Below are 23,326 nucleotides of genomic sequence, written 5' to 3'. Positions count from 1 at the left end.
TCCTCACTGGAGTATTGTGTCAGCAATTACATTTAGGTCAGAAATGTTCTCTACAGATTCAATTGCTAGTGTTCTTAATTTCGTGCCTAGAATTCTCTGTTTCTGTGTCCTATTAACAAAAAGTAGCCGCAGTTTAACACTGGGTGAAATATGTTCTTGCATGCATTTTGTATAGAATATGAGTTGCTGTCAGCTTTATAGCTAGATAAGCAGCTAACTTTGGGAAATAAAGTATCCTGATACATGTGCTGCTTCACAGCTTCCTTGAAATTGAACCATGAATAGTTTAGTCAACCTGATTCTGTAGGTCAGTTTTTAACTCCATATTTAACGCAAAAGTTCAAGGTGCTAAAGAATAACTTTCCCAAATAAGTTAACCCTTACAAATCCTTGGATATTTGGGGTGTTTTGTTCACTGTTCCTTCAACATTAAATGTGGAGTACTGCTTGTTGACCCTGCTTTGCTTCCTGTGGACAGGTTGCTTACAGGTCAGGGAAAGAGCAGTTTCTTCATCAGTACACCATCAGCAAAGATGACCCTGTCTTCATGCTGGCCAAAGCAAATGCAGCCAATATCAGTGAGGTACTGTGTGATTCCCTCACTCCTGTGAATAGTTACAGCTGCTGTGAAATCATTGTTCTGTATGTAAAAGTTATGTTCTTTCTCAGAGGAGTTCTTCGTGTTTTAGATATAAAATCTTGAAATTTAATTCAAGATTAATAAATAGTGGTCACATCTGCTGTTCTGAAGACTTGCCACTTCTAGAGTTTGAAGCTGTGCATTTTTCACATGCTTCCAGGCGAGTGGCACACTGACAGTTTCACTGGAACCAGTGAGATTTTGGGGTTGCAGTAACCACAGTATCCACAGTTACAGGATTTTTAGGGGAGGACACCAGGATCTGATCTGTAGCCATACAGTTTCTGGGCATGGAGTGCAGGAGGGACTCATTACTTGAGAGCTTTCACTGTGAATATAGAAGAAATAGAAAGGATTGATAATAATAAAGAAACTGTGCTGTTGTCATCTCTTTAGAAACTCTACAGGAGTAGCTGGGAGAAGCAGAAGGAAAAAGGATTTGTGCTTCGTTTGGATGCTTTGTCATTCTTGACAGCTAAGGCAAAGAGGGATCTGGCAAGTGATGTGAGTATGGTCTCCATCAGCCTCTTTTTTCTTAGGACAGCTGACAGTCCAGGTTGCTGTTAGTGTTGGGGATGTGTCACATATGTCTCAGTGCCCTGAGCCACCCTCACTCGATTCATGCTAAGGAGCGATGCAGGAGTTGTCTGGGTGATTGGCATTCTGTAATTAGTCAGAAGGGTTGCTCTGAGCAATTCAGAGCTTTTCCCCACATGCTGACTGTGTTTTCCTATTCTCATTTTGACCCGAGGGTGAATTTTAGAACTCAAAATGAAGTGGAAATCTCCTGTGAAACATCATAACTCAATACATCTCTGCCTGGCCAGAAAATTCCTGAAAGAACCTTCTGACCTCCGTGTCTGAAGAATGTTGTTTTTCCTAGAGAGAACCAAAAAGAAAATATTTCTTACAGGTTTTTGTGAACATATTATTATCAAGAAAGGGCTTTTGCAAATGATGTTTTTTTCTTGCTTGTATTGAGGACCCAGCGTGCCACACCATTGACAGACTGTTGCTTTACTCTCGGTAAGTTTGGCAGCTTAAATCATTTACTCTTGGTCTGTTTTCTTCTTCACAGGTTAAATATAAGGAAGGTTATGAGAAGATGAAGGGTAAGCTCATTGGAGTAAAAGCTGTGGAGGAAGATTCGCAGATGGCTCACTCCCTGCAGATGTCAAAGCTGCAGAGTGATCTGGAGTACAAGAAGGCCTTTGAGGGCACCAAGAGTCAGTTCCAGATCCCCATGGATATGGTTAACCTTGTTCATGCCAAAAAGGCTCAGAATCTGGCCACAGATATAGGATACAAGACCTCTCTCCATCAGTACACAGCCCTGCCTACTGACAGGAAAGTGGCATGGGCCAAGTGGGCCTACGGATTGCAAAGTGATGTAAGTCCAGAGCTTCATCTCTCTCAACCCTCTCTCATCCTGCCTATTCTCAACCCCACTTAGGACTGGCTTTCTTCAGACATTTATGCTTGTAATGCCATGACACCTTTATGCACCTAATTTTTCAGCTATTAAACAGTGAATATTAACAGTAAATATTAACCACTTATTTCCTCAAGAGGTGTATTTAAGTTATGCAATGTTTCTGAGGAGGGTTATAACTCCATTTATGAGCATGGCTTCTTCAAAGCCTACTTCAAATGCCAATAAAACACTAGGATTCCTATATGATGTACATTTATTTTTGTTTCCTAATGTGCAAGGAGGTTAAATAATGTATGGTGATAAAATTGGTGATAAAATTCCATATGGAGACCACATGTAACCATCAGATGGACTGTCTGATACTGTAAACAGTTAAGGTAAACTTTCCATTCTGAGGTTCTAAGTCAGAACTTTTCAAGGAGACCGAGATAGAAATGTGTACAGGCCTTGTTGAGGTATGGCTGCTGAAACCTTTGTGACATCCTTGAGAAACCTGACTTACATTTGAAATGCAGTACTGTTGGTAGGAAAGATTTTGTGAGGAAAGTGAGAACTGCTCCTGTGCTCTTCTTCCTTAAAGACACATGGAAAAACAAACAATTTCTCTCCAGTAAAACAAAAATATATGCTTTGGGAAATGCTAAGTGTCATTTTCTTTTTATTGCAAGTCACAGATGATCTTTTAAAGAGTGCTCCATATGCAACAAAACTGAAGTTAGAGTAAAAATTGCAAACACAGTAAGGTGTAGACCACTTTTAAAAATTACCTTGCAGGGCATATTGCACAAGTACTGGTGAGTCCTTATACTTCTATTTCATTCTGTATATTTTTTTGCTTTCCTTGCAACTAGTGCAATAGTGAATAAAACAAAAGCAGGCACTAATTTGACTTCATTGTTGTTCTGGAGATGTCTGAATCCTTTAATGGCATTTTAAGTGTATGAGCACCAACAATAGGACATTTTCTTTTCTTTGTCAGAACCGATACAGAGCAGATCTGAACTGGATGAAAGGAGCTGGATGGATAGCCACTGGGTCATTAAATGTGGAACAGGCTAAGAAGGCAGGAGAACTCATTAGTGAGGTGAGATTTCATGACAGCATGTAACAGAATTTGCTGCATAATGCGTGCAAAATGTCTGTATAAAATTAAAATAATTTCCACTCAAAGGGGAAAGAAAAAGGCATACCACATGAAAGCCCTCAAAACCAGGGATAGGACTGGTAATTAGAGGGAAACCAGATACCAAACACATGCCAGTAGGAGTCCATATAGCCTTTGCAAAAACAAAGTAGGTGACAAATGATATTATGAATAATAATGGCAATCAAACAGTGCTCAATTGCTACCCACTAGCCTACCTTTTTAATGAACCAAAACAGGAGAGATGATGAAAAGATGGAGCCATTGGACCCAGAACCTCCTTTTGTAACAGAAACACATTTCCTTCTTGCTTGTTTTTCATATATATTCATTGAAATTCACATAGATACCTCTGTCTGCAGTTATCTATCAGCTCAAGTAGTTTTCATCCTTATTTCTCCCTATAACCAATATCACTTACAGGAGAAGTCAGACTCTAGAATATTTTGTCCCTGTCCCATGAGGCCTTCAAATGAAGTTCTGGTGGAAATGGTTAAAAGGTTCATAGTGTTCTGTTTCTGTTATTTCAGAGGTAGTCCTGCTGGCCAAATCTGTTGCTGTAAGAGATTGAATCCTGTGATTTTTCAATAACTATGATGCAGGAATCATGTGTCCATTCAGTCTGTGGTGTCTCAGAAAAATAGTCAACCTTTCACAACTGGCTGATTGCTAACACTATTTTTCCCCTCCATGCAATCATCCATTGTGGATGAAGAAGATGATGTTTTTAGACACAATAAATGAGATCCTCAACTAGTGTCAAGCAAGGTAGCTTTATAAAAGTTGCTACAGTAATGCCAGCTGGAACAGTAACTGTGAATTCCATTTGGGTGTTTCAGTAGTGAAAACTGCTGAGTAGAAATTTGACTCCCTAGGCTGCTCATCTCAACCTTTTTGTGAGTACTAAGTAATGTTAGGTTGCTATGAGCCTTGTCCTTTCATACATATAGTCCTTCTAATCCTGATAAAAAACAATTGCCAGGATATAATCTCTCACAATTTTTTGCAGACATGTTCTGGTCAACTCTGCTTTGTCTCCAAATTTGATTAAGACAAGTCATAAACCACTTTTGTTCCCTGTTAAACTCAGTAAGATTGCTCAATTTTAGGATATTACTTTTGGAAACCAAAACATTACTTATACGTTCGTAATACTTTAAAGTGTTTGTGTATTTTACATTGGTATTTTTAGTCTTTGAAGGGTCAAGATGTTTCTTCAAATAAAGTTCTATGGGTCACAGCTCAGTTTAAAGAAAATAACAAGTCAGGCATTTGGAAAATTTAGTATGTGCTATTTGGAGAAGTGATAAAGGTATGGATTGATTGATTGATTTAAGACAACTCCTGCAGGAAGGGAAGCTTTTAGTGACCTGGCCAAATGGAAAAACTGCCATTTTTCCACTGAATTGCCTACACCTTAATTATGTATCTATAACAAGACCAAGAAGCTCTCAGAAGCTACTATGAGTCCCTAAGAGTGAGCAAAATTAATATAATTTTCTAGAAGATATGCCATAACAATTAGGTACTGTCAACCACTGCACAGATTTGCTGCAGGTTTAAGGAGGTAACCTAAACCCTAACCAATAAGTTAAATAGTTGCCATTATTAAAACACTACAATTGTCTATCATTTCTTGCTTAAAGGAACTGGAAATTTAAAATACAATTGGTCATACTCTATTTGAAGTAATGTAGAAAAGATTTTAAAATCCTGAGTTCTGGAGTATTTAGGTAAGCAGAACCTGATTTTGAAATATTTTTCTTATATTTAAGGATTAATATTAATTGGCAAAAGGTTATTGTTGAATTGAAACAAATATTAATCTGAAAGTACCTAGGACATAAAGATGAGGAAAGAGGAATAATAATTATGTTCACAAATTCACTCTAATCTCCAGCAACCTATGATTTTTCTCTTTCAAATAGCATGAAAGAGCAGCACAAAATTCACAGCTTTGATCTTTTTCTGCTCAACAGAAGAAGTACCGTCAGCATCCATATGCTTTGAAGTTTACCAGTATTAAAGACACTCCTGAGATGATCCAGGCTAGAATTAGTTATAACCAGGCTGTGGATGTAAGTTATAATGTATATACATTATGATTATAAGAGTGGTATCCTCTTTGAACGACCTGATTGAAGCACTGGCTTTCTCTCTCTTTCTTTCTCTGAGATTATCCTTTGGAACCATGAAACTTCTGTGTTCTGGTGTGGTGCATCCCACAAAGAGCATGTTTCTAACTTGGACTGGGAAGAGATCCCACAGAAGTGAATGGGATTTTCATACAGAAACCACTTTCTGTCCCACTTATCTTTAGAAGTAAAATTTAGGAGTAAGACTGATCTTTGACCTTTAAAGAATTTTTGCCTTCTGATATTCATTAAGGAAGAACATGTTTGGGGTTCTTTCCTCTTTTCAAACAGATCTTTCAAATTTCAGTTTCTGCATATTCTTTGGAAACAAAACGTAAGGCAGCATGACAAGGAAGGAAAAATAAATTATTTCAAGCTGTCATCCTGCTGAGAGAGAAATCCAGGAGGGGAAACCTTAAAGGGAAGAATTGAGGCTGTTTGGTGTTTAAACATGTTTATTTTTAATAGAAGAGCGATTTAAAAATATTGTAGACTTAACTGGGATAATACAGAAGTGAATAATAAGCAAAAGTCACTCAAAAAAGACAAGTTTCAAACATGAGAGGATGTTTTATTTTGAAAATAGATATTTTTAAAGTGAAGGAGAAGATGAAAGACTTTGTGTAAAACACATGCTATTGTAATACTTTTGGTGTCTGTGCCTTTGGTTTAATTAATAAGATCCAAAAGGCTTACATCTCAGGCAGGATAAATATAAGTAATTTTGTTTCACTGAGCCACAGTCAAAATCAGTCTGGTGCTCTACTTCTTCACACATGGAGTTCTCATTAATTTTCCTCTTATGGAGCTGCAATACAAGTGGGCCCAGCTGCTAAAAAAGTGTCAGACAGGTGAAATGGAGGAGTCCATTCTAATGTAGAGAGTCTTGAACCCTTCTGTAGAAATAATAGCCTGCAAAAGGCAAGTCAAGTGCTCCAGACATGGGTCAGATCTAAGGCCAAGGAAAGAAAAGTGTCTGTCTGTACCCATCTGAAAGTTATGGTGTCAACGAAAGAAGAAAACTAGGCTAGCAAAGAAAAGTAATATGAGAAGGAGAACTCTGCATAGCCATTTCAGGGGAAGTTCCAGTTCCAGTTAATTGCATGGAACTCCTCTTACCTGTCTGCAGACATCTGAAAGTTACCTGGTCCTGGGCCAGCTCTGTGCTCTTCCTCCAAGGGCTGATGTGAGTGGCACACACAGACACCTCTTCTGTGATGGGATCAATCACACTCTGAGGTGTCGCAATCTCTTCCCATTGACTATTCAGCACCCCTTTGCAACTAACCCTGGAGATAAATTTGGAGTAATTGCACAAATAATTACCATCCCATTTATCTGCTAAAATTGAACACCTTTGGAGAGGTGTCTGGGGGTCTTGAACCCCCTGTATTTCTGTGGAATTTCAAAGTGTTAGTGGGCTGCACACCCTTAATCACTGCTGTTTATTTTTCTTCTCCTCACGCACATATGTTAGAAGTTTTATCAAATTAATATTCAAATATCTGAATTTTCATATACATTGATTTACACACTCAAAACTTCAAGGAGCTTCTCTCTAGCATACTCTAGCTGATAAGTGTATCAGATCCCAAAGGCTTTTGAATCCATTTTGACTGATACAATTACCTGTATTTATTAATGCCTCTGCTGCTTTTCTGTAGTTTGCTTTCCATAAACTTAATTGTTAATGTTTTTGTTTGAACTAATGATTGAACATGTAGAGAGTACTTGCTACTGAAATTCATCTCTGTTTGCAGAGGCTGTACAAGGAACATGGAGAGAGTATAAAGCATCAGTACACACCAACAACAGATCTTCCTGAAATCCTGCAGGCCAAATTAAATGCTATGAATATCAGTGAGGTATAAACCTTACCTTTAATATTTTAAAGGAAAGTGGAAATGTTGATAGTGTTTCACTGTTTGTCCTAAATAGGAAATTATACTAGATTTCTTTCATTTCCCCCATATGTGATCATTTTATGGTCTAAATATTTCTGAAGTAATGTGGGGAAATCAAACTTCTTATCCAATTTCACCTACATTAGAAAGATTAAGAATGATCAAATAAATAGTCTTTTCTAATGGACATTTGGCAATAATTCCTCTTGTGCATTGATAGTTTCATTTGTGTTTGCCCTCTGCATTAGAATAGAATGAAACTCATCTGGTAACATTTCTAAGGTTTCGATAATGCTGCCATGTCAATCCTATGAACAGCAACTCTTCTTTATTTCTGTTCCATGTTTCCTAGACTCGTTACAAGGAGTCCTGGAGAAGGATGAGAGATGGTGGCTATCAGCTGAAACTGGATGCCATCCCCTTCCAGGCAGCAAAGGCTTCGGGTGAAATCATAAGTGATGTACGTGAACCTATTGCTGATGCTGTCCAGCAGGACATGTCAGTCACTCCAGACTGCATCTGCCCTGCTGAGGGACTTCTCATGGAAACAGCATGTCCAGCCAGCTCTGCATCTGGGAGACATCTGGCCTCAGACTAGCTAGTGATGCTTTTGGAAGTGCAGCCACAGCGAGGTGTTGTTGGTAAATAAGCAAAGGCAGGTCTGTGTGAGCAGTTTACCTGCTGCGGTGATGCACAGTCACAGGGATTGCAGTTGGGTGAGGTCTTCCAGAACCCTCTAAATCTTCATTCAGATTTATTATCATACTGAATATTGTCAGAATTGACTGTCTATGAAAGCCCTTTTATTCAGGTATTAACAGCTGGACTAATACTTCTCTTTACTCCTACCCACATTTCTCTTCCTACTTCCTTTTTAGCACAAATATAAGGAGGCCTTTCAGAAAATGAAAGGGCAGATGGCTGGCTCATGTGGCCTGGATGGTGACATTCGTATGGCTCATTCAGTCCGTGCAACATCTCTGCAGAGTGATGTAAGTAAAGGAAGAGGATGGGGGCATTCTTGAATTGGTTTCCTAACTGGGAGTAGTTCCTCAAGGAAGATGCACTTAGCTGTAGACTAGTTGTAGAATAGCCTACTTATTTAAAACTTAGGGCTTTCTGTCCCACTGTCCAGATATATTAGTATAATTGTGATATTCTTGCCATTTTTCGACATTATTTGCAGTAACATTATTTGGCAGTAAAAGAAGCCTGTGTTCTAGCACACTCCTCTGCTTCATAACACTGCTGCCTATCACAGAACATTTTACTCTGTGAAAGCATCACTCAGAGGCAGGTCTAATTGAAAATTAGCACTGGTCTCTGTACAGAAGTAAATGAAATTAGTCATTCAGTGTTGATTTTCAATTTATTGTTTTTCTGAAAGACCAAAGGCTGAATGAGTTTATGGAATTTCAAGTTGGACTTTTTTGGTAGGGGAATGGTTCCCACCTGGTCTTGACGTGCGTGAAGAATGACATCATTTGTTGTTTGCTATAGGAATTGTAACTCTTCAGTGCATTTTGAAGACTGGCTTGATCCAGAAAGCAGTGAAATATATGGGAGAGTGTTCATGGTTCTCAGAAATGCTGGTCTTTTACTGATGGCAGGCTTAGACAAACAGCTAGTAGAAAGTGTTTGAAGAATTCATCCATCTGTCAGGTTACTCTCAGTTGTTTGATGACCCCAATAATTCTGGATGTTCATTATCCTGATGAACAGCCTGAACATCTCAAATTTGCATAATCTGATTGGGAAATGTCATGTGAAAAAAGTTCTTTGAAGATTTCTGTACCTTTCTTCTCTTGGACAGAGACAAGAAGTGAAAAAAACCAACCCAGCACTAAATATTAGTCTAGAATTATGAAACTAAACTGGCCAAATCAACAAATATTTTGATCTGAGGGTTTTTTTCTAATTCCAATATAAATAAGGCTGCTTGCATGTTTTACTCAGGCAGTAGCTGCCTCTTTTTGTGGCACTTTTAAAAAATGCACTAAATTTGGACTTCTCTTGCCAGTTTGCTTAATTTTATAGATTCAATGTATCAAGTTTTAACAAATAAATAATCTCAGTTTAATATAATATAGATGGCTACTTTTCGATGAAGTATAGGCTGCCACCTATTCTAATTATAATTATTGATCTATCACAGTATGGTTAAACAAGTTAGGGAACTTGTTTTAAAAAAGAATAATTTATACTGCAAAATGGAAGAAATACGGGGAACATCTCTTCTGATCAAAACCTGAATTTTAATTACTTTGCTGTGATATCTATGTGATCTGTTTCTCGCTTGATAGGTGAAATATAAGCAAGGTTTTGAGGACACGAAGTCTCACTTCCACCTGCCTCTGGATATGATGCCCTTGGTGCATGCCAGGAGGGCCCAGTCGCTGGTCAGTGAGCAGGAGTACAGGCAGCTGCTCCACCAGTACACAGCTCTGGCCGACGACGTGAGGCTGCGCTGTGCCCAGAACGCCTCCAGACTGCAGAGTGAGGTGACTGCAGCGTGTCACAGCGATGTTTCCTGCTGGTTCTGGTGCAAAACAGTTCTGCTCCAGCTCGTGACAGCTGGCAGCAAGGGTTTGGGCAGAGCTGAGGGATAAACAATGGCTGTTCCCCCTTGATTATGTGGAGGAATGAGACGTTTGTCTTTACTGCACAGTGGAACAATGTGTAGTAGAGACACCATACTACTAGAGTATCTAGTGGAAACTAGAGAATAAAGTCTAGTAGAAACTAGAGAAACTAGAGATAAAGTCTAGTAGTCTTTGATGATTGGGTAGAGAAGGGTTTGCAAGTGAGGATGATTGGACAGTTGGTAAAACTACTCTTTCTAAGGTCTTTCTAACAATGCAAACCCTTTTACCAACTGGTATTTACAACTTGGTTTGGATCTGGGTGAAATTTCCTGTGTACTTTAACAAGAAGGATTGGATTTGTAAGACACTTATCAGCTCTGGCCCAAGGCTCATCCACTATAATTCTAAGGATGAGCTTAACTCCCTACATAGTCTTGAGTAAAATTAACTAAATAATGCCTTATAAATCTATAGACAGAGCCTTGAGCAAAGGGCTTTTCATAGATCACATTGCCCCTGCAGACCTCAGGAGGGGCTGTATCTTAAAAACCTACCTGGCCACAAAATGTTGCTATGTACCACCTTAACATATCAGCAAACAGACTTAGAGATGACAGGATTTGTCCAAACAAGTGTAATCCTAATATGGGTTAAACACACATAATCAGAGATTCTGAGGCAGGTTTCCATCCATCCTACTCCTCATCCTTCTCATTATGAAATGAAATAATATCATTGTAATGTATTTATCAGGAACCTATTGTTAAATTTTGAAAAATTAATATTTACAGGGAGTCACTGCTAGGTTTGGTGGTCTGAAAATATTTTAATAATGTGTATGCAGTGGCTCAGTGCTATTTTTCCTTAGTGTTCCTTGCTTATATTATGACAATTCAGAACTGTTAAAATCAAGGCTAGTTTGTCTGCAGTTTCTCTGACTTAAAAGAGAAAGAAAAAACCATATTTTCTTATGTTTTTATAAACTGGTCTTATTTTATGTATATGTACAAATCGATAATATCTACCTGTGATTTATGTATTATATAGGAAGAAAATTCATGTACCTAGAAAATGATTTTTCAAGGTTACAAATGGAAGACAGAAGTTCAAGTCGCATTTGGTGTTCATGAGGTTCAGTAGTCCCCAGAATCCTACATCTGTGCTGTAGATCTGCCAGGGCTGTATTCACACAGGCACATTCATAAACACAAGATCTTAGGGCAATGTGCACAAACTCTCTGTGGTAGATACTAATTTTAATGGAGTTATTGCATATTTTTGGGTGAATAAATATAGGGCATCTCAAATGCAAACTCATAATTACTTCTGCTTGGTTTTCCTTAGAATTTATATCGCTCTGACATGAACTTTATGCGAGGCGTTGGATGTATTACCCCAGGGGCCCTGGAGATTGAAGGGAAGAAGAAAGCTTCTGAACTCATCAGCGAGGTAACAAAAGAGGGGTTTGATTTCTCCACTACGAACAAGAGTTTGCCAGATGTCTTTCTATTAGACTGGGCTGGCAAAGTGACTCACTGGATAATGCCAGACTCCCTCCCACTGCGTTTGATCATTCCACTCGTGTCCTAACTGTAGATGGGTGAACCTGATGGAGTTCTAGGCTTTGCAAACTTTGCTAACTTATTTTGCAAATCTTTTCTCCTGTGTTTCAGACCCAGGAGATATGGGTTATGTTATTTATTTAGGAATTTAAATGGGCTTTTTCAACTAAAAGTAAAGCTGTGCCTATCTGTAATAAATACCTTGTATTATTTCTCCAAAATTAGAATGAGCTGTGCAGTGCCCAGAATATTACAGGGTCCTCATCTCTACACCTGTTTTACAGTCAGTCTTCTTTTTCACCTGCTGCTTTTGTGTGCTATTGTTTTTTTCCTCTGTAACTGGACTTTTAATTTCATCTGTCATGCTCTCTTCATACAGTCTCTCATAGTTTCAAATCCTGCATCTTTTGCCTGTATTCACATAGATGTGAAATGAGGAAAAGTAGGAGTTGTGTACTAAGGAACAACTACCTACATGCAGTGATCTTGCAGTTGTTTTGTTCACAATTCTGGCATTGGACCACAGGCCAGGTGGAACCTTTTTTTCTCACAAAAAAAATCCAGTGGGTTTGTGCATCTTCTTCTCTCTCTGACTGGATTGCCTTTGCTTTAATTCCACTACCCTGGGTTAATGACACCAAGGGATGAAATAATCTCGTTACTGTTTTCAGCATATTCAGCACGGCAGCACTTTTCTTTCATGTCTTATTCCTTATTTGCTTTTCATTTTCCCTGTGAAACTTGAATGCACCTAACTCAGAATAGCAAAAGGTGAATTAGTCTAAGGATCAATAGACAAACTAGTTTTAAGCACAAGAAGCAGTGGAATTCCACTAGAATTGGAAAAAATCCCTTATCTGACAAGGCAATTTACTTATTCTGCTCATTTTTCTTTGTGTGTGAACTCAGAGTAAATATCGTCAGCAGCCACATTCCTTCAAGTACACATCGGTGACAGACTCTCCTGGCCTCCTTCATGCAAAATTCAGCAATATGATTGCTAATGAGGTAGGCTCTCCTAACGTGAATCAGAAAATATGCTTTTCAAAATGCAGCAAGCTGGGGATGGAGAACTGGGAAAGAGACAACCCTGTTCTGAAAGCGAAATGCATCAAAAAATGGCAGCATCACTGATTTGTGCTTTTTCACAGTTAGATCACTTTTTTTTTCCCAAGCATTTAATACCATTTTCAATTCAATCTCTTTCAAAAAGCTCACTTAGTATCCAAACAACAGAGTTCTATTATCAAGTTTTTTGCATGAAACAGAGACTCAAAAATCAGAACTGTGGGGTGTTCTAGAGGGAGCTCATTGCATAATATGATCCACCTTTGAGGGCTTCTGAAAGAGCCTTTTCTTTTTTAGAGAAGAATCACTGTTCTAAATTCTGAAAAAAAAAAACCCCAAAACCTATAGAAAAATTATCAAAATCATATATAATAACTTGAGGAAAAAAATTCAAGCTAGAAAATATGCCCAGTCTACCAGAAATACTTGCCTTTTTATTTCACACACATTCATGATGCCCTTGGCATCCTTAGGTCTACTTTTGCCTTGCTGGGAATATAACAATGCAAGGCTGAGAATGTAGTGGTTTGACATCATCATATATTTGTAAAAGTTAGTGTAAATGTCCTTAATGCCCAGCAAAAGCCCCACATCTTTATGCCCAGAAAAAGAAATAATCTTTGCAATTTCAATGAAATCCTCAGCTATTTTCAATGATGGCTGACCACAGTTGTCACAATCATTAACAACTTAAGTACTGCTGTTGTGTTATTGAAACAAGAGAGAAAATTAATTTCAGTTGTCTCTTTGATCTCTTTGCTAGCGCCTGTATAAAGCAGCAGGAGAGGACAGTCGGCATCACTACACACCAACACTGGGTCTGCCAGAGTTTACACGGGCTAGAATAAATGCAGCCAACCTCAGTGATGTAAGAATTTGTTCTGTATTTCTTACAACTTATTTCAGATGCAGGATGAATTGTGCAGTGGCAAGGAAGATGAATAAGTAGAGGAAATTGGAGGTCTATTCTATTTATGCTTTCCTTGATTTGATTATAATCAAATTAAATCTTCATTAGCATATATACGGTTGTGAGTAAATTAAATCTACATAAAGAACGAGACATGTTTTGTCTGAGTTAGTAGGATTTCCCAAAGATAATTTAAAAAAAAATCCTTTGATTATAAAGAATGAGACTGTAACACAGAATAACAAATGAAAGATAGTTCCTTTGTTTGTTCCTTTGTGCATTTAAAAGTAAAGCAGCAGTCTACATGTGCCTTTCCTACTTTAGGCAAAATACAGAGAATCTTGGCATAATCTACGTGCTCAAGGCTACAAGCTGACAATGGAAGCACTCCTGTTCCAGACTGCCAGGGCCTCCAGAGAAATTGCCAGTGATGTGAGTTGAATGATTCAACCTCCCTTCTTGCCTAATTTCTGTTAACTTCATGTAAAACAATGTCTAAAGCAGATTTTACTGAATTAAAGCAACTCCATAACCATGTGAGACAAGTGTGAGACAGAATATATTACTTATGAATAAGATTCTTTGTGTGAATTAGGAAAAAAAAAAGAGGAAGAATTGCTGTTAATCGGGAACCAAGCCAGGTTAAACATCTTCCAGTGGGAAATAGCAAATGAATTAAAGTATTTGCAAACAGAAGGAAAAGGGATTCTGCTCTTTTTCAGGCTGCTGGCTCCTCATATCATAAAGTGCCCACTAACTCTGTGCACTCTGTTTTCAGCTGACTTTTGGAACTGTTTAGTATTTCCAAATTGAAATGAAGTCAGAAAAAGCTGAGGGTTCTTTGAATCTCCAAAAATCAGGAGTTCCCAGTCTGGTTAAGAAGTAAAAATCAGTGCAAATTCCTGTAAATATGTGTCCCCTTAACTTCTAAAATAGAAGAAACAAGTCATCTTATCCTTATAAATATCCTATAATTTGGATTGTTGTATGCAAAACACAGACACGGTGGTACCCATTTCTCAGAAAGTCTAAGTTCATCCCTCTTTCACAAGATATTTAATAAATTCTAGGAAGATGGAAAAAGTCTTCATTTTATGTAGTACTTAGTTGCATACTTTATCTCTTACGTGATAAAATATGAATATATTTCACACCTGTTTCTTTAATGAAGCAACCATTTCTAGTTGTAATTTATAATATGTACTTAACCATATTTTGCAGAGTGCTTTTGGTTACAGCTTCAGATCTGCTCTAGAGGGTACAAGTCTGTAATAGAATTACATCCACTTACAACAGATCTGAATTTGGCCCTTCATCTTGGAAGCACTTTATAAACATTAGATGCTGTAATTTAATCCCCACAACTCTCTTGTGTGGTAGATAAGTGTTATTATCCCATTTCAACTACATTATGAACTCTTCAGGGCCCAGGCCTTCCCTTTAAAGTTCTAAGCACCCTGTTGATGCTGTATAAATAAGCATTATCATCATCATCACTATTTCGCAGAGAGGATAAATGCAAGATCACAGGGAGAGTCATAGTCCCAGCTAAGATGAGAATGAGGGGTTGCTGGTTCTTATTCTTTCCAGGAAAACTGAATTTACTCTTTAAAATAGCTGGGTGGCATTTGCAAATCTGAAGGCTACAGAGTGCATGGTGTTTTGCTTTTGTATAGATTTCTTTTTCTTCTGTCTTTTGTTTGTTTCTCTCGCATTCGCATTCCCTATTCTGATGGGAATACAATTCTTAGAGAGACAATAAAAATACATGATTTGAGGTTAAACATGATCAATGTTTTGGGCATATTCAGAAGATACAATGAGATGCACTTAACTTTAATGTTGCAGCTCCTGTGGTATTTAGATTTGAGAGCAATGAGATATTCAAACAATTGCTTTCTACTGCTACATACCTTGAGGTGGTTTTACCGAAAACATAGATGTTTCAGTAATTTATCTTAAGTTAGTTATCTGGAATAGCTGGTCTAAGTTTGGCACATATTCTCTTTTACCCTTTTTCTAAATTTTTTAGTACCAATATAAACACAATTTTGTGATGGAGAGAGGAAAATGCATTGGTGCCAGAAGCGTTCTGGATGATGCCAGGTTGCTGCACTGCTTGCACGCTGCCAAATTACAGAGTGAACAAGAGTATAAGAAGGGATCCCAAGATGTGTGGTCTCAGTTTCATCTGCCCATGGACATGGTCAATCTTGTCCATGCCAGGAAAGCCCAGGCCTTAGCAAGTGATCAAGACTACAGAAAGAGACTCCATGAATTTACAGCGCTTCCCGAAGACATGAAGATGAAGTGGGCCAAAAGAGCCCACATGCTGCAGAGTGAGGTAAAATCTTTCTTTTGGACCCTACCAGCCTCAGTAGGTAGGATGTGCCAGTAGCTCAGGCTGCTCCCGAGCCTGCCTAGAGAGGGACAGGATAGGATGAGGGACGGGATAGGATGTGAGGGAGAACCTCAGCACTTGGCTCCCAATTTTAGAACCCCAAATCAGGAGTCCAGGCAAATGGTGATGATGGTTTTGCCTGATACCATCGCTGCCTAGTAGAGTAGTGTACAGCACACATGAGTTAGTTGATTTTCATGTCCTTTGTACGCACAGGGGAGACCAGAAATGAAAGTTGGATGATCGAATTAAAGTCACACAGTGAGACACCATGACTCTGAAGTGAAGTCAGGATTGTTGGGATTGTGGGCACTTTGCTGACTTTCACTTTTTAGTGGGTCTGCCTGATTTTCTTTAATAGATTAGAAGCTAAAAGCAAGACTTTAATGTGAGTAAAGAAAGAGTAATGTGTCCTCCTAGAAATGGGGTTAACGAGGAACCATGAACTAGATAAAATAATTAGTATTCCTGACTTGTACTCACCTCATAAAATTATTTCAAAAGAGGTTCTTTTACGCCCAGTACAAACAGGTTATTACTTTCTGCTTTGAGTCATACTAATTCACTCGTGGGGCCTTCTCTTGTAACTTGCATATGATACATTATTTAATTCCTGGTGGAACGAACAAATGCAAACAGTTTGGCTTTACAATCTGATATGTGCATGGCAAATGAAAAACCTCAAAATGTGAATGTGAACCAGGGAGTTTTTTAAAAAACCTTAATAGCTGTGGATACAAAACTGATAGTTAACGATTTTCATTTTTAACAGCATCGCTATAAATCAGACCTGAACTTCATGAAAGGAGTTGGTTGGATGGCTCTGAGATCTCCGCAGATAGAAAGTGTAAAGAAGGCTGGAGAGCTCATCAGTGAGGTAACTGATAAATCTTTCATGGGATAGCAAGTCTGTAGGAATTGTTTACCATCAAGGCTCCTCGTTACATGACACTTACGAATGTAGCTTATCATTTCCTTTTGATGTGGGAGCCTGTTTATACAAGGTGTAAGTTACCAAGAAGCGGTATGGGAGACGCAAGTCCACTGTGTGACACCTGCTGAATATTTTCCATTCCAAATGAAACACAAGAGTATAGGCAAAACATGTAGGAATAAATAAATGCAGGAAACTCCATTATGAAATTCTAAGCAGGTGGTTATGGAAGTTGTGTAGAAAGATACAGCACTGACAACCACAATGAAGGGGCATTTGCCTGCTCAGTATCATGCATTAATGGAGAAAAATTATGAGCTGTCAAAAGCGTAGTGTTCAAAAGCTTTTTGCATGTCAATTTTAGTGGGAAGTCTTTTGTGCACACGCACACATAGACACACTCACAAAAAAGTCCTGTGCCTGATACAAAGGCATCCCCAGTCTCTACCTGAAAGAGCAACTGAGACTAAAGCAGAACATTGGCTTCAGGAAAGTGTCTTTTATGTTTTACCCCAGTTAACACACTCCTGGAATTGTCATATATCATTGACAGAAACATCTCCTGTTTTTTTTCCTTTGTTTGTTTTTGTTGTCTCCTGCCCCTCAGATAAAGTACCGTCAGAAGCCAGAAAGTCTGAAGTTCACTGCTGTGGCTGACTCTCCAAGTTTGATTCATGCCAAAAACAGCTATCTCCAGTGCAATGACGTAGGTTTCATTCTAATCTATAAGTGACCTTAATTTTGCTGTACCATAATGCATAAAAGAATTGATCTTGACATTGCTTCCAGTATCACCTGCATTCAATGACTTTTGGCCCCACAGAGGCTGTACAAGGCTGGAGGTTCTGAAGACAGGCACAGGTACACCCTGCCTCCCGATCATCCGGATTTCATCCGAGCCCGCCAGAATGCACTCTACATCAGTGATGTAAGTGAACCTTCTCCTCTGGGGAGTTGGCTTGGTAAACTTGTTTAGGAATAAAAACTTTCATGTATGTAGAAGCCAAGTTCTCTGAGCCTGTCCAGAACTAAAAGAAGCCAGAGGCATGAACAGCCTTGTTGCTAGGTTTGGGCTGGGGGAGTCGGGTAAAGTCTGCTGAATTTTTTTTTGAGCATTCATTTAATTTTCTAGGGCAGTAAGCTGTTATTAAGGATTTCAAACCTTCATTATAGATATGATTAGTTACAAATTAAAATCTTTTCTGTTTTGTTTGGGTGAGGGAGGAGGGAGAATCCTCTTTCCTAGACTATGTATTCTACCTTTCTGAAGCTGCAACACTGTGTTGAAATGATCCCTTAGGCATAGTTGTCATCAATCTGGATGTAACTGAATCAGTGAGTGGAATTAGTTTAAAGAGAATTTGTTTCCACATTATCTCATACAGGGGAACTCAGTCTATTCCTAATGTCCTGTTCCCTGACTAAATAGCTGTTGTCTTTACCTGTAGGGTCAGAATAAGCTTAGTTTGCTAGGAGCTTTGAGATAGGTGAAAGAAACAAGTAGAAATTACATTTTGAAGCAATAGAGGAAAATGTAAAAAGTCATATAATATGTGCAAGGATTACACACAAATGAAAGGTCATCCCTGTTAGCAGGGTGTACAGTGATGCTTATATTGCTTCTGCCCTGGCTGTCTTGCAAGATTTCTGGCATCTTAATTTACTTTCAAATTTATTACCACCTAGCAGTACAGCCACCAGTGAAACAGAAGATTGTCTTAAAATGTGGAGTGGATTTTGTGCTCCTTTTTCCTATGGTCACAAACACCAGGAGGGGTGAATCAAAGACTTACAGAAAGCAAATGAATAAAATCAGAAGGGGACAGCTGAAAGTGTCAGCTAAGATACCATGGCTGTGTAGTAGGTCCTGCAGACTGGAAGCTATTTTAAGAAAGCTACTAATGGAAGAAGAACCAAATCTAGAGCAACTTCTCTTCAGGATGTAAATGTGATTCACAACCTCAAAGTCACATTAGAGCCGGCTGTTATTCCACATGAGTTAATGAAGCCACATGTGGCTGGGGATAGAGATGAGGATCATTTGAAAAGCTTGAAATAACTGGTATTGAAATTAGGATGCCAGGAAACCCAAGACACTGTGAGTGGATGCATCAAAAGAGAGAATAAGGGCAATATCAATGCAATATTGATGTGACTGATGCATCACAGTTTCTAATAGAAATTAAATCACATCAAAAACAACCACATTCAAGTACAAAAGGAAACCCTGGTGGCACTTTTCAGATGAGGCATTTTATCATTATGGTGAATAGAAAAGAAGTTGAAGTGCTATAGAACTGGATCAAAACCTTGGAGATAGTACTGATGACTCTTGATACAAATAAGCCCAGTAGGATAAAACATTTATTATTGCAGTTATGGGACTGCATTTAAGAAACTGCAGGGGGAAATGACTTTTTTGTTCCTTTCTTTTCAACACAGAAATTGTATAAAACATCTTGGGAACAGACAAGGGCATCTGGCTATGATTTTAGGATTGACGCCATCCCATTCCAGACAGCAAAGGCTTCAAGAGAGATTGCTAGTGATGTAAGAATTGTTCTGTTTCAAACACTTCCCAACCCACTTCCCAAGCCACCCCATCCTGCAAAAATGGGTAAAGTCTGACATGAGTGAACATTATTCTGATATGGAAAATTGGTGATCCAATGAAACAAAGTGCTGGTTAAGTGCAAATATTTCCAACTAAAGTCTACCATTAATAATGTCCAATACCAGGCTGTTCTTATGTGCCAAGAGCTTTTCTTGGGAAGAAGACATATTATGATTTAATCAAATAATATAGGTACTAGGCTATGAATAGCTAAAACATGGTCTAGGATAAAGTGGGTTATCTTTGAACACAGAAGACCACAGCTGGCAAGAAAGCTAAAGATGGAGGAGCTTCATTGGTTGAGCTCTGTATTGTGTGTACCCAAGAGTACAACAGTAGGAGGATCTCTGATTACTTTTGAGAGATGAGCATTTTGGGCCCCCTAAGTCTTTCCACTCCTTTAAAAATGAGCACAAAAGTAATTCTTCTAAAGTGTCTTGTTAGATTAGGAGATGTGGTTTGATATCAAACAAACCCTCAGTCTTTGTGCACTACAGGAAACATGATTGATAGCCAGAGGAGGAGAAGTTATTTCATAACAGAATTTGAAGGTAATTTGAATGTGAAAATGAGATTTTCCTCTGTACTTCCTGCAGTACAAATACAGAGAAGCCTTCCTGAGAGACAGAGGCCAGCAGATTGGATTCCTCAGTGCAAATGATGATCCCAAAATCAGACATGTCCTCAGAGTGGGGAAACTCCAGAGCGACCTCCAGTACAGGAGTGATTGTGCCCTAAACATGGCACAGTTCCAGAGTCACCTCAACCAGCCAGGATTCCTCCATGCCAAGAGAAGCCAGCAGCTTGCAAGCAATGTTAACTACAGGCAGCCCTTGCACCAATACACTTGTGACCCTGAGCAGCTAAATGTGAAACACGCAAAGCAGGCCTACAAGCTGCAGAGTGATGTAAGTGTGGCTGAGTGACATGGTCCTTCCCTGGGCTGGGGGCTGTCTGTGCAATCTCCTTTGCAAACCTTACCTGCCAACAAGATCACCTTGAAAGAACCACAGTCCGCTTGCTAAAAATGAATAATTTCTTTATTATTGACTCTGCTGCTCCTTTATATACCCTCTGTTGAATACCCAGGGCATGTGATTTGGTTAGAGCTCAACGAAATAATACATCCTGGTGCATGTTTCATTCTCTCAGATAAAATACAAATCTGACTTGAACTGGCTCAGAGGCATTGGCTGGACTCCCCCAGGCTCTCACAAAGTTGAAATGGCAAGAAGAGCTGCTGAGCTGGCATACCTTCGGGAAATGGGATTGCTGCAGCCTTCTACTCAGTACAGACCTGGAGCTGTAAGTAGAGCAAACCATCTTGTCACAAGTCCCACCAGCTCTGCTCCTTACCTGCACACATCCTGTCTAATACTTTTGAATGCTCCCTGGAGTCTACAGTTTTCCCTATTGTCTGAACAGGATATGTACACTTCCCTTATGAAGCTTTGTGCCTTAGTGTACATCTTAATTTGAAGGAACCATTGAAGGGAATTCAGCAGTGTCATGTCAGGATGTGTTTTCCCCAACATGTGGATGATGTCAGATCTCCAAGTGTCCTAGTACCTCTGAGGAAAGCAGAAGCAGAGGTAGAAGGGACTCCCCATGCAACTCCCATTCTCTTTTCCTAATTTCATCAGGAGCCACGTGTTGCCATGTAATTCAGTGCTGCCATGTAATCTCCACTGGCAGCTGTATTGACAGGCTGAGTGTGGGCTCCTGACAGATAATATGTGCTGTGGGAGGCTTTGTGCAAAGGGGCAATGCTCCAGCCTCCTCTGCCTCTGTGCTGCTCAAGGTTAAAGATATTACAAACAGGGATCTTCCAAGCTTTCCTTCTGTCACAGGGATGACTTGTGCAGTGTCCCAGCATAAGAGAGCAGAAATCCATACGGGAATCTCATAGCCCTTACAGTTAGGAACCATTCAGCTACAAGAAAAGAGAAGCACTGCACTTCAAATACTTTGATCATTTAATTGTTAACTTTGGTAAGAAGTCAAACAATAATCCAGACCAAGAGAAACAGTTCATATCCATGATTTACATTCCTTACTTTCCATCTGAAAAATTTCTCAGGAAATAAGTGAAAACTATGGTTGAGTAATGGAGGCAGTGGGAGCTGCTGTTACTGATAGTAGTAGCAGTATCATCATAAGTCAAAGGTATGATAATGACCTGATGGTCCCAGGGAAACCTACAGAGGTGCAGTCCATGTGGAACTCAGGTGTTAGCTGGTTTGCTTCTTATTTCAAATTAGAAACTAGGACTTGAGCACATTTTGTCCTTTGGTATATGAGGTATCTGACTTACATGAACAGGTCCATTTTTTGCACTTCACAGCAGAAATTCACTCTCTGCAGAACAGTGATTTAGATTTTCCTCAATTTTTTGCCAGTTGTGTAATTTTGAATATGAAAATACTGTCATAGAATAATAGTTTAAGCCCTCCCCTATCCACTGGCTGGTTTCACAATTTTTTGGGTTGTGATTTTACAGGACCAGTTGGGGACAGAAGGATCCCAGCAAGTTGGAGTCAATCCTGATGCTTCAGAAATTCTGCAAGTCAAGAGAAGGCAAATGCAGCTTTATCAGAAGTAAACAGAAACATGACATAACATAAATAGATTTTCATCTTGTCCTGCAAATCCTGTAGCTTTTTCAGGTTTATGTGAAACACAATAGATGGCATTTAAGAAATTTATTTTAAGAGGTAACCAAAACATTGCAATTTATAACTGATATTTTTATTTTTGTGTGGATACTCTGTGATTTATCACTGAATGTATTCCAGATTCTGCTATTTATTTAAAGCTGTAAATGAAAATTAGTACTAGATGACTGGCAGGCTCAGCTTTGTATCATGGATGGTAGAATATGAAATAATTTATAATGAATAAATCAGGTGACTCTTATTCCATATTTGTAATTTTTGGAGATTTTTATGTTCCTGGAATATTGGCACCATTGACTAAGAGAGTACAAAAGCACAATTCAGGTGGTTTAAGAGATGAACGAGTCAAAGGCCAGTGGGAGAAAAGTTATCACTGACTTGCCAAAGGCAGGTCTTCTAGCAGGCTCAGGGAATCTGTTCTAGACTATCAGGATGTATCCAGGTCACAATCAGTTCTTCAGGTTTTTTTCAAATCTTCCCAAGTAAAAAGTCAAAATTACTCTTTGCAGCTATTGACAGATTAGGTAGCTGCTTAGAGAAGGTTGTAAACCCTGGAATTCAAGTGAGAGTGAGTCACTATTTTAAGAAATTGACTCTTCACAAACATGTCTATTCTTTATATCCTCATTTAATACCAATCCCTTGTTTTTCAAATTTCTGTGCAGAATCATTGGGCAAAAGTTACACAATTTGACAGTTACGTCTTATGAGAACTCTCAAATTATCCAATGGCTTTAGACAGATTTTTTGTAATAGCATTTAGTACTACTAGCTCTCACTGGTTAAGTACATATAAACCATTGTAGATCTGGAGCATAGCATGTAATTATTCTCTAGTCAGGAATAAAGTGGATAATTCTAGTACTGAAAGTTTGTTTGTTTCTTTCAATCTGAAATGCATCACTAATAAAATTTGTAGTTATTTACCCACAAAATGCTTTTAAAAATAATAGTCCTGACTGATCCTTTCTCCTCGGGAAATTACAATGGCTGAAATCTTGCAAACTCAGCCACGTGGTGATTCTTATGTGTGTGAAAAATGGTACTGGCTTTAAGAGCACACACCAATAGCTTTGAGGTGTCAGGGTCCAATGAGCACAGAAAAAACACACCTTAGACAGGAGCACGAGAGGAAGAGGAAATGTCTGGCAGCAACTGAGCTGGGAGAATTTTCACAGCTTGAAAAACAGATCTAGAAACATATGAGGGCCTTTCATTGTTTGGGGAAGAAATGGAGTAGCTTTACTTTCTGATCTGTTCAGCTAAAATATGTGGGCTTATTTCAAAGCCCACAACAGAAAAACTGTCACTGACATTCT

At 38.8% G+C, this 23,326-nt stretch overlaps 1 protein-coding gene across 2 annotated transcripts in view; it reads left to right on the top strand.

The window, feature by feature from the left end:
* The window catches only part of NRAP (nebulin related anchoring protein), a 48,141-nt gene extending 25,169 nt beyond the window's left edge, over positions 1 to 22,972 (top strand). For both annotated transcript variants that reach the window (XM_036386154.2, XM_036386152.2), the window contains exons 22-42: positions 479 to 583; positions 1,037 to 1,144; positions 1,719 to 2,030; positions 3,055 to 3,159; positions 5,199 to 5,297; positions 7,115 to 7,219; positions 7,611 to 7,718; positions 8,137 to 8,250; positions 9,562 to 9,759; positions 11,188 to 11,292; positions 12,315 to 12,413; positions 13,237 to 13,341; positions 13,708 to 13,815; positions 15,416 to 15,727; positions 16,557 to 16,661; positions 17,326 to 17,424; positions 17,542 to 17,646; positions 19,161 to 19,268; positions 19,929 to 20,240; positions 20,485 to 20,637; positions 21,833 to 22,972. In XM_036386154.2, coding sequence (XP_036242047.1) covers positions 479 to 583; positions 1,037 to 1,144; positions 1,719 to 2,030; positions 3,055 to 3,159; positions 5,199 to 5,297; positions 7,115 to 7,219; positions 7,611 to 7,718; positions 8,137 to 8,250; positions 9,562 to 9,759; positions 11,188 to 11,292; positions 12,315 to 12,413; positions 13,237 to 13,341; positions 13,708 to 13,815; positions 15,416 to 15,727; positions 16,557 to 16,661; positions 17,326 to 17,424; positions 17,542 to 17,646; positions 19,161 to 19,268; positions 19,929 to 20,240; positions 20,485 to 20,637; positions 21,833 to 21,934 — 2,967 coding nt within the window. In that variant the 3' untranslated portion in view covers positions 21,935 to 22,972. The remainder of the gene's footprint in view (positions 1 to 478; positions 584 to 1,036; positions 1,145 to 1,718; positions 2,031 to 3,054; positions 3,160 to 5,198; positions 5,298 to 7,114; positions 7,220 to 7,610; positions 7,719 to 8,136; positions 8,251 to 9,561; positions 9,760 to 11,187; positions 11,293 to 12,314; positions 12,414 to 13,236; positions 13,342 to 13,707; positions 13,816 to 15,415; positions 15,728 to 16,556; positions 16,662 to 17,325; positions 17,425 to 17,541; positions 17,647 to 19,160; positions 19,269 to 19,928; positions 20,241 to 20,484; positions 20,638 to 21,832) is intronic.
* The last annotated feature ends 354 nt before the right edge of the window (positions 22,973 to 23,326 follow it).

The sequence above is a fragment of the Molothrus ater genome, chromosome 8, assembly GCF_012460135.2.
Source record: "Molothrus ater isolate BHLD 08-10-18 breed brown headed cowbird chromosome 8, BPBGC_Mater_1.1, whole genome shotgun sequence".
Lineage (NCBI taxonomy): Eukaryota > Metazoa > Chordata > Aves > Passeriformes > Icteridae > Molothrus > Molothrus ater.
Note: the sequence above shows the minus strand (reverse complement) of the source record. Positions and strands in the feature narration are given on the sequence as shown.